Below are 11,483 nucleotides of genomic sequence, written 5' to 3'. Positions count from 1 at the left end.
CGCAAAAATCAGTTATTGCTCTTGCGACTGCCTGGTCGTCCATTTGTCCAACTTTCATGGTTTCAAACTACTCTTCTACTTCCTTTTCGACTTCTTCGTTCGTTGCGGTGTCAATGAACTGCCTCTTTAAAATTTATTCTTCCAAAAACTCTTGTACCAAGGGTTCAGTCACATCTACGGAGTACACGTTTTCTCCGTCGGCCAGCCTCTTCATGGCTTCATCAATATTGAACGTGTACTGCTCTCCTTTGAAGTCCAGACTGATCGTCCCATTACGGACGTCTATGATAGTGCTGGCCGTGGACTAGAAGGGTCGTCCTAGTAGGACTCCACTCGACTCCTTGGAGGTGGGCTCCGTCATCTTTATTACGAAAAAATCGGCTGGGTATAGAAAGTCATTCACCTTCACAATAACGTCCTCCAGAATTCCTTCTGGGTAAATACATGATCTATCGGCCAGCTGTATCATTATATCTGTGTCGACTAGCTTGGCCTCCCCCAGCTTCCGATAGATGGAGTGTGGCAGAACATTGATAGATGCCCCCAAGTCGCACATGGCGTGTTCCACCTGGACGTCCCCAATTGAAATTGGGAGTGTGAACAGTCCTGGGTCGGTCTTCTTTGAGGGGAGATCATTCCGCTGGATCACGGCCGAGACATTCTCATCTGTAATCATTATGCCCTCCTCATTCACCTTCCCTGCCAGGTAGTCCTTAATGAACTTGCTAATCGGGGGCATTTTTAATGCATGTAAAAGCGGCACTTTCACGTCCACATCTCTGAACATATTTGCCACGTTAATTGTGGCTTCCTTCATTCTTGTTACCATTCCGCGGTACGGATATGGCTTAACTTTCTCAGCTTATTCCTTCTGACTTTCTTCCGAGGCTTCACCTCCCATCTTTTCTTTACTTTTTTCTTTTGCTTGATCCGCTACACTCGATCCTCCCTCTTTTTCATGGCTTGGTCCAGAATTAGCTGCTAGAGATATTTCAGGGTAACTGGGGCCTTGGTAAACTTTTCCAGACCTCAGAGTCACTTCGCTAATGTGTTCACGACCAGGTGGCAGTACAGTAGCCGGGATTTTTCCTTCATTTCCCCTTAGTTCGCCCAGCGATATTGCAACTTGAGAAAGTTGCTTCGTCAGCATCTCTAATGCCGCCTGATGCTCTTTTTGAGCTTCCTGGATTTCCCGCATCGCATCATTTGAATGATGGGGTACTAGCATTTCGCCTTGACCATCGTTGGGTTGGTGGTTATATCTTTGATTCGGTGGCCTCCCTCCGTGGTTGGGCTGCGGGTAGTCAGTTTGCCCGTAGTGTTCGAGCTGGTACGTTGGATGGTTGTAGAGTTGATTTCCCGGTTGCTGGTTTCCCCGTTGATGTGGCGGAACATAAGTAACCATCTGATTATTTGGTTGTCTTTCCTAGTTGCTTGACTGAGAAGCTTGCTGTCTGTACCCCCAGTTTCCTTCCGGTTGTTTGCTTGACCAGTTGAACTGCCCTCCACTGGACCAATTCCCTTGATTTCCACCTTGTACTCTATTTCCTCCGATGCTTTGCCTATCCTGGATTCGAGCGGGCCAGTTGGGTTGCTCGTCATAAGGTTGTATCTGGCGTGTCGAGGGTGGTTGGCTTGGATCAGTCCACCTAAAGTTGTGGTGGTCTCTCCATGGAGCATCTCTCTGTTTCCCCTGATTCCAGTTGTTATTTGCGTTCCAATGACCTACAGCATTTACTTGCTCTACTTCAAGGGGAAATTCGCAGTATTAATAATGATGTTCTTCTGGCGGCGACGGCTGCGGCGCGAACTGTGGTTCTTTCGGTGCAGGTGGTGGAGGCGGCCTGGCTTTCTTCATTGCTTCCAGCAGCCTTTTCTCCATTTGCTCGAAACGAGCATCTAGCTTTTCATCGTTGCGCGCCTCTGCTGCATGCACTGCTCCTCTCCTGTACTGCCCTCGAGATGTTTCGTATGACCGTATGGCCTCAATCAGCCTCTCCAGAATATTTTTAGCTTGGCTAAAAGGGGTTTTAGAGAAATCCCCTTGAGCTGCGAGGTTGAGGTCGTTTTTGCTGTCCACCGTAAGTCCGCCATAAAAGATTGAGTAGATCTCCCGCTCCCCTAGTTTGTGATTAGGGCATGCTTGAAGCAGCCCTTGGAATCTATCCCAGTATTGGCCAAGGGGCTCATCGTACTCCTATCTGGCTTCCGTAATCTCCCGCTTAAGGGCACTTGTTTTCGATGCTGGAAAGAAGCGGCCCATGTTCTGATGCATCCTTCCGGCAGCCTTGACAGCCAAACGCCTGCGTCGCCCTTCAATACGAAGGGAATGGCCTTGAGCCTGTAATCTTCGGACGTGGATCCAGCCGGAACGGGCTGAATATCACAGTATCGGCAGAACTCCTCCAAGAAAGCGTACGGACATTCTTTTGAGAGACCGTAAAAGTGGGACAAAACGGCCAGTACTCCTGATTTGATTGCAATGGTCCGCATCCCGGGAGTAGCGGCAATGGCATGTGTGGGCTCCCTCTCATCATGAGCGTGCAGGGAGCCGATTCCAGAATCGTCGACGAGGGTCATTTCTGCTTCTTCTTGTTTAGGTGATGGTGGTTGTGTATTCTGCTCTCCTTCTTCTTCGCTGGTCAGTTGATTAGCGGCTGCTGCTGCTTCTAATGCGGCTCTGTAACGAGTGGTAACGACGCCGGCTTCCTGGACTCTCCACTGAACGTTAGAGTTTTTGTATAGAAAGGGATGATTCCAGTGTCCACCGTGTTGGTACATTCTCATTAACAGCAGTAAAAACAAATAAGAAAAGAAAGAAATAAAACTATTTACTCATACGCACTACGCACAAACGTAAAGTAACACCATGCTTCCCCTGCAACGGCGCCATTTTGGAAGGTCTTGAAAAGGGTCGAAAACACGGATAGAATGCGGATCAAGTTACATGGAATGATAACCGAACCGATTGATTCAGCTAGCAAATGTCGTTGCCACTTAATCAGTGCACTCTAGTTCTCGCTCTTTCCTCCTTGCCAAAGTAATTTATAATTCCCAATTTCGCACAACTTTAACAGTAAAGCGGCAAGTTCAGGGTCGATCCCACAGAGAAGTTGGTGTGTCGAGTGTGTGAGTAGTGAACATGGGGTTTTGGCTGCTGCCACGCTTTAACTTGGGAGTTTTAACTACTGATTTTACTCTAAGCAGAATTTAAACTATTTAACTTGCACAAGGTAAATTTAACTACTTGATCAAGTGAGTTGCAGATGAAATGAAATAGTAAATGCGAGGATGAAAACGAAAGCACTTCAATTAAACTAAAACTTGGAGATTTCAGCAAAGCTTGAAATTTAAACTAAGCTAACTACTGGAAATTAAACTAAACTAACACTTCGAAAACTAAGAAAGCGGTAAAAACCGAGAAGAATCTCGGCAGGAGACTTAAGATTACGCTAACAGAAAACAAGTATTCTGCAGCGCTCCCTTCGGTCGCCCTTCTAACTAAGCTATCTAGAGATTTTGACTAAGCTAGAGAACTGAACTAAACAAGAGATCTAAACTAAACTAAGCTAAACTAGACAGAAAGTAAAGGAGCGGATCCCTTTCTTGTGGTGGCATGTCCTCTATTTATAGGCTCGTCTTCGACTCCCAGCTGGATAACGATCTTGACAGGGAATATTCTCTCATGCAGAGAATGAACGACTCATTGATTGCTACGTGCTATTCTTGTAGAATGACGACGCTTTTTAGTAACAACTTCGTGACTCAGCTTCGTCCTTGCGTCTCATATTCCAGCACGTGTCCCCTTCTAGAACGATGTCCTTGATAACAGAATGGTGCGCCACATCCAGCTCATTCCTCATATATCCTTCTTCTGGCAGCCAGTGCTCCCCGCCTAACTGCTTGAGTTCTCCCCTTGCTCAACTTCCCCGATTTTTGGCCTTTTTCGCCTATTGTACTTGCTTGATCAGTTTGGCCTTGTTGCCTTGGTCAAGCGGCATTTCTGCACTCTATTTATAGGCGCGGTAAACCGATCAAGTAATATACATTTTTCCCATAAACCAATGCATGAAATAGGCCTTATCAGTGACCGCGACCGCAACCACTCTGCTTTTTCTTTTTTGACTCTCTTTTGCTACATGATTTTTGTGAGGTGTCGTTGCAGTGATAAGATTTATGAGTAGCATTAATTCAGGATACCTTTTATGGGACAAAAGGAGGTGATAGATGGATTTCTTAAAAAAGAAACAAGAAACAAGAACAAGATATAACTAGTTGCGCTTCATTCGGGCTACGCCTACGGGCCTAATCAACACAATTTGGTCCGTCTAGATCCTAAAATAAAATCAAATTTGTAGCAAGAGTGGGACAAATATGAGATATTTCCTTTTTGTAGTATAATTATTATTGTGCAAAACTTAGAAAAGAGAAATCACTAGCTTTGCAAAAGCACAAAAAAATAACTCGACATTGATGTAGTAATTGGCTCTTGAGAGTTCAGTCACTGTGCAAAATTTCACACTACCATCTTCCTTCTTGTACTAACTAGAATTCATGGCTAATGCTCTAAACAAATTAAGCAGAGGTGGTAAAAGAAGTATACTTTGTAGTATGGTTAAGGCTCGGTCTCTTCTTTTTCTTCTTGCCCTTCCCCATCCCCTTCAGCAGCCTGTTCATGCTCGGTCTCTTCTTCTTCCCCCTCAACATCTTCCTCGTTTGCTTCATCCACTTGAGACGGATGAGGTGGCAATATCCTAGTGATGGTCTCTACAAGCTCTTCAGGCTTATCTTCCACACGTGACTCGCATTCCTCGATGAACTGGCGAAAGGGAAAAAAACAAAATGAACAAGCAAGAATCTGTTAGACCATTAACAGCGCTCAGAAAGTACGATATTGGATTTCTAAGACTGTCTGTTAAAGAAGAGCCCAAGATAACAACATCATGGAACGAATTACTCAAACATTGTCTTGTTATATATTCCAAAAGAAATCAACTCATAAAATTACCACAGAATGTCCCAATCCCACATCATTGTTGTGAAAGTTTTCCAGATGTTTAGAGAAAAACATGGACAACCCAACTTGAATGTTTTTCGTTTACATTTCCTCCATTTCTATTGAGAATTACTATATGAATCTGAATCCTAATATAGACTTACTGATGGCTCAAAATTTAACCTAAACACATCACTATTTTGTGATCAGGAATACAAATAATGAAAAGAACTTAACAGTTCACCAGCTTACCATTTGGTATTTGAATCCACAAGTTATCCTAACATTTGAATCAGATATGCCAAGCTTATTCAGTTTCAAGCCCCCCCCCCCCCGAATTTCGTTAGCCTGCTTATTAGCAATACCCATTTCTTAGCGTAATAATTCTAGGTAATGATCATAAATGAAATACTCGAGACTCCAGGCAACAAAGCACATGAAATCATAAATAATATCCCCTCCGTCTGCCAAAACCTAACACGTTTTGCCATTTTGGGGTGTCCGTCATTTAAAGACACATTTACCTTTTTACAACTTTTAGTAACCTTATACTCCACTTACTCATTCCACTCTCATTCTACTATAAAATAAATATATAAAAATGAGACTCACATTCCACTAACTTTTTTACTCATTTTCTTTATATAGTCAAATATTTCATAAAACCCGCAGCGAGTCAAAATGTGTCTTTAATTGGCGGACGGAGGGATTAATTCGGTGGAGCTAGCCAATGTTAATCTAAAGTTCAAGTGTGAAGTGTGAACATCCAATCACCAAATCACTGATGTTCCTCAAAATTAAACTGAGGTATATGTCAAATTTGTCATAGTGGTGTAACTGCATGCATTGAAAACAGAGTAACCTAAACAACAACAAATGGACAAGATGCGAGAGTGGATGCATTCTAAATACCTTCGTTCCCGAGAGTTGATGTAAACTTTATGTATTTTCTGAAAAGGTGGTTCGCACGCACGCTAAAAGTCGGAACGAGAAGATATTTACGGAAATCCTAAGCTTTTGAGGTGGGCTTTACTACTTAAACTTTTTATTTTAAATTGATATGTTATGGTGAAGTATGGGTGGTTTCAAAAAGTATGTTATGCCGTGTTTTATATTTTGAAATTGCCTATCTGATTGTCTACTAGAATATATGGTTCTACTAGACTTGATGGTTAACGAATTCTGGTCTAACTAGGGTCTAAACCCTACTTAGGCTAGTGCACTGATGGGGATCGTGAGCCGTCCCCTAGGTCGACCGGTCCAGTGATCGAGTTTGTGGCCACATTCTCGTTTCACATGATGGTTCAGATATGGTATATGATGGAGGATGATGTTTGTTTGCGTGGACACTATTTTAAGGAAAGATTTTGGTGTTTCTCGACCTTTTTAAAGTAAAACCCGAGGTTCACTCTATGATGGCTTGACATATCTTAAACGATCAATGTATTTCTGGCATGAGTTCACTGGGTGCATCAAGTACTCAGCCCCAATTATTATTTATGATCTCATTTGCTTTGTCACCTGGAGTCTGGAGTATTATATTTCAGATAAATTACTGGAATCAGTTTAGGACGATCTCGCATCTTGTCCATTTGTTGTTGTTTAGGTTACTCTGTTTTCAATACATGCAGATACACCACCATGGCAAATTTTACATATACCTCAGTTTAATTTTGAGGAACATCAGGAGTTTGGTGATTGGATGTTCACACTTCACACTTGAACTTTAGATTAACATTGGCTAGCTCCACCGAATTAATCCCCCAGTCCGCCAATTAAAGACACATTTTGACTTGGTGCGGGTTTTAAGAAATTATTTGACTTTGTAAAGAAAATGAGTAAAAAAGTTAGTGGAATGTGAGTCTCATTTTTATATATTTATTTTATAGTAGAATGAGAGTGGAATGAGTAAGTGGAGTATAAGGTTACTAAAAGTGGAAAAAAGGTAAATGTGTCTTTAGATGGCGGTTACCCAAAAATGGCAAAACGTGTTAGGTTTTGGCTGACGGAGGGGATATTATTTATGATTTCATGTGCTTTGTTGCCTGGAGTCTCGAGTATTTTGATCATTACCTAGAATTATTACGATAAGAAAGGAGTATTGCTAAATAAAAGATGTCGACTTTTGAAAGTGGAGTTATACTCAGCTGTGTGCATACACTGTAATGTTCACTAATAAGCAGTCTAATGAAATTCAGGTGGGGGCGCTCTTGAAACTGAATCAGCTTGGCAAAACTGATTCAAGTGTTAGGATAACTTGTAGATTCAAATACCAAATGGTAAGCAGGTGAACTGTTAAGTTCTTTTCAGTATTTGTATTCCTGATCACAAGATAGTGATGTGTTTAGGTTAAATTTTGAGCCATCAGTAAGTCTATATCAGGATTCGGATTCATATAGTAATTCTCAATAGAAATGGAGGAAATTTAAACGAAAGACATTCAAGTTCGGTTGTCCATGTTTTTTATCTAAACATCTAGAAAACTTTCACAACAATGATGTGGGATTGGGACATCCTGTGGTAATTTTATGAGTTGGTTTCTTTTGGAATATAACAAGACAATGTTTGAATAATTCGTTCCATGATGTTGTTATCTTAGGCCCTTCTTTAACAGACAGTCTTAGAAGTCTAATATCAAACTTTCTGAGCGCTGTTAATGGTCTAACAGATTCTTGCCTGTTCATTATGTTTTTTCCCTTTCGCCAGCTCATCGAGGAATGCGAGTCACGTATGGAAGAAAAGGCTGAAGAGCTTGTAGAGACCATCACTAGAATATTGCCACCTCATCCGTCTCAGGTGGATGAAGCAAACGAGGAAGCTGCTGAGGGGGAAGAAGAAGAGACCGAGCCTGAACAGGCTGCTGAAGGGGATGGGAAAGGGCAAGAAGAAGAAGAGACCGAGCCTTAACCATACTACAAAGTATACTTCTTTTATCACCTCTACTTAATTTCTTTAGAGCATTAGCCATGAATTCTAGTTAGTATAAGAAGGAAGATGGTAGTGTGAAATTTTGCACAGTGACATCAAATTAACAACTAAACTCTCAAGAGCCAATTACTACATCAATGTCAAGTTATTTTTTTTGTGCTTTTGCAAAGGTAGTGATTTCTCTTTTCTAAGTTTTACAGAAAAATAATTATACTACAAAAAATAAAAATATCTCAAATTTGTCCCACTCTTGCTACAAATTTGATTTCATTTTAGGATACTTTGGATTTTGGGCTAGACAGACCAAATTGTGTTGATTAGGCCCGTAGGCGTAGCCCGAATGAACCGCAATTAGTTGTATTTTGTTCTTGTTCTTGTTTCTTGTTTCTTTTTTAAGAAATCCATCTATCACCTCCTTTTGTCCCATAAAAGGTATCTTAAATTAATGCTACTCATAAATCTTATCACTACAATCACACCTCACAAAAATCATGTAGCAAAAGAGAGTTAAAAATGAAAAAGCGGAGGGGTTGCAGTCAGGGTCGCGGCGGCGAATGATGGTTTTGGATTTGGGGGTATGTTTTGATTGTTTAATTTATAGTTGGAAAAAATGCATTTTGTATATATTCATCAACTAGTATAAAAATGATTTTATTTTCTTAACATACTTTTTGTGTACAAAAAGAAAGTTAAAAAAATAAAATCATTTTTTATATTTGTTGATGAATATATACGAAATGCATTTTTTCCAACAAAATTAAACAATCAAAACATGCCCCCCAAATCCCTCATCCGCCGCCGCGACCTCGACCGCGACCGCAACCCCTCCGCTCCGGCGACTGCAGCCACCATCACAAATCTGGTCGACCAAATCACAGCTCATAATATACTCAAACAAGTTTTAGCTCTCAAAGCAGTGAGCATCCTATCGGTGAAAATGTACGTATAGAGAGTTTCTACACATTTCCGCTTTTTACAGAGTGAGAATTAACATATGAAGCAGTTACCTTTTTCTCTACTTTATTTCACAATTGAGGCTAGCGCCAACGCTCTCACTAATTTTGAATTGCTTTATCTCTTGAGATCAAGAGGGGTTGGAAAGTATGCCTCACGAGCTATTGCAACCGTATCTCAATCTGAGTTCAAGGTTGGGGATTCCTATTTATGATCATCAACTTATGTTACCACTTCTTTATTGCATTTCTCATATCTTTTGTTTTTCGTTTAGGTTTTTTATTATTTAGAGGGGACTGTTGCTTGCAATCAAACAAGGGAAATTATCGATAACTTTGTTGCCGAGTGCCAAAAATTTGACCTTGCAAAGGCAGAGATTCTTAATATTGTGAATATAAGACCAAGAAATGAACCTGAGTTTTTCCTGGTAATCTCTATCATTTCTTGTTACTGAGTTCCTTATGTTTTGTTGTGTTGTTGAATTGTCATTCCTACATTGTTTTATAATAAAGTGCCATCCACATTATTATATTTATCAATGTTGTATGTCCACTTATGTTGAGTTTTCCTATCCAAGTTATACTGAAAATTGGTTGATCAGTGTGACCCTTGGTTCAAATACTAGGTGAAGTGTTATTCTAAATGAGTTTAAGATGATTTGGTATCGTATCTGTTTGTTGTTGTTTAGGTTACTCTGTTTTCAATACATGCAGTTTAGTGCTGTTGCGAAATTTACATCTATCTCAGTTTAATTTTGAGGGAAATCAGTGGTTTGGAAATTTGTTGCTGATGCCTTACACTTGAACTTTAGATTCACATTGGCTAGATAAACCAATTACTATTTATGATCTCATTTGCTTTGTAACCTGTAGTCTGGAGTATTTTATTTCAGATAAATTACTGGAATCAGTTTAGGACGATATGGCATCTTGTCCATTTGTTATTGTTTAGGTTACTCTATTTTCAATGCATGCAGTTACACCACCATGGCAAATTTTAAATATACCTCAATTTAATTTTGAGGAACATCAGGGGTTTGGTGATTGGATGTTCACACTTCACACTTGAACTTTAGATTAACATTGGCTAGCTCCACCGAATTAATCCAACCGTCCGCCAATTAAAGACACATTTTGACTCGGTGCGGGTTTTAAGAAATTGTTTGACTTTATAAAGAAAATGAGTAAAAAAGTTAGTGGAATGTGGTCTCATTTTTATATATTTATTTTATAGTAGAATGAGAGTGGAATGAGTAAGTGGAGAATAAGGTTACTAAAAGTGGAAAGAAGGTAAATGTGTCTTTAAATGGCGGACACCCCAAAATGGCAAAACGTGTTAGGTTTTGGCTGACGGAGGGGATATTATTTATGATTTCATGTGCTTTGTTGCCCGGGGTCTCGAGTATTTTGATCATTACCTAGAATTATTACACTAAGAAAGGGGTATTGCTAAATAAAAGATGTCGACTTTTGTAAAGTGGAGTTATACTCAGCTGTGTGCATACAATGTAATGTTCACTAATAAGCAGTCTAATGAAATTCGGGGGAGGGGAGGGCTCTTGAAATTGAATCAGCTTAGCATAACTGATTCAAATGTAAGGATAACTTGTAGATTCAAAACCAAAAGGTAAGCTGGTGCACTGTTAAGTTCTTTTCAATATTTGTTTTCCTGATCACAAGATAGTGATGTGTTTAGCTTAAATTTTGAGCCATCAGTAAGTCTATATCAGGATTCGGATTTATATAGTAATTCTCAATAGAAATAGAGGAAATGTAAATGAAAAACATTCAAGTTGGGTTGTCCATGTTTTTTTCAAAACATCTAGAAAACTTTCACAACAATGATGTGGGATTGGGACATCCTGTGGTAATTTTATGAGTTGGTTTCTTTTGGAATATAACAAGACAATATTTGAATAATTCGTTCCATGATGTTGTTATCTTGGGCTCTTCTCTTAGAAATCCAATATCGTACTTTCTTTCTGAGCGCTTTTAATGGTCTAACAGATTCTTGCTTGTTCATTTTGTTTTTTTCCCTTTCGCCAGCTCATCGAGGAATGCGAGTCACGTATGGAAGATTAGGCTGAAGAGCTTGTAGAGACCATCACTAGGATATTGCCACCTCATCCATCTCGGGTGGAGGAAGCAAACGAGGAAGCTGCTGAGGGGGAAGAAGAAGAGACTGAGCCTGAACAGGCTGCTGAAGAGGATGGAGAAGGGCAAGAAGAAGAAAAAGAGACCGAGCCTTAACCATACTACATAGTATACTTGTTTTACCACCTATGCTTAATTTATTTAGAGTATTAGCCATGAATGCTAGTTAGTATAAGAAGGAAGATGGTAGTGTGAAATTTTGCACAGTGACATCAAATTAACAACTGAACTCTCAAGAGCCAATTACTACATCAATGTCAAGTTATTTTTTTGTGCTTTTGCAAAGCTAGTGATTTCTCTTTTCTATGTTTTGCACAATAATAATTATACTACAAAAAGAAAATATGTCATATTTGTCCCACTCTTGCTACAAATTTGATTTTATTTTAGGATACTTTGGGTTTCGGGCTAGACGGACCAAATTGTGTTGATTAGGCCCGTAGGCATAGCCC

General features: G+C 40.0%; 1 protein-coding gene and 1 pseudogene across 1 annotated transcript; one reads left to right on the top strand and one right to left on the bottom strand.

The window, feature by feature from the left end:
• Window positions 1–304: 304 nt before the first annotated feature.
• Window positions 305–829, bottom strand: LOC121784177. The gene has a single exon (XM_042182350.1). It carries the CDS (start codon window positions 827–829, stop codon window positions 305–307), a length of 525 nt encoding a protein of 174 aa, XP_042038284.1.
• A 7,867-nt stretch (window positions 830–8,696) lies between these two features.
• Window positions 8,697–11,127, top strand: LOC121784176 (annotated as a pseudogene).
• Window positions 11,128–11,483: the final 356 nt, after the last annotated feature.

The sequence above is a fragment of the Salvia splendens genome, chromosome 21, assembly GCF_004379255.2.
Source record: "Salvia splendens isolate huo1 chromosome 21, SspV2, whole genome shotgun sequence".
Taxonomy (NCBI): domain Eukaryota; kingdom Viridiplantae; phylum Streptophyta; class Magnoliopsida; order Lamiales; family Lamiaceae; genus Salvia; species Salvia splendens.
The sequence above is the reverse complement of the archived record's forward strand: the minus strand, read 5'-3'. Positions and strand labels throughout refer to the sequence as shown.

Coding starts and splice junctions, on each gene's coding strand:
- LOC121784177 (XM_042182350.1), bottom strand. CDS start 829: ATGGTAACAAGAATGAAGGAAGCCACAATTAACGTGGCAAATATGTTC.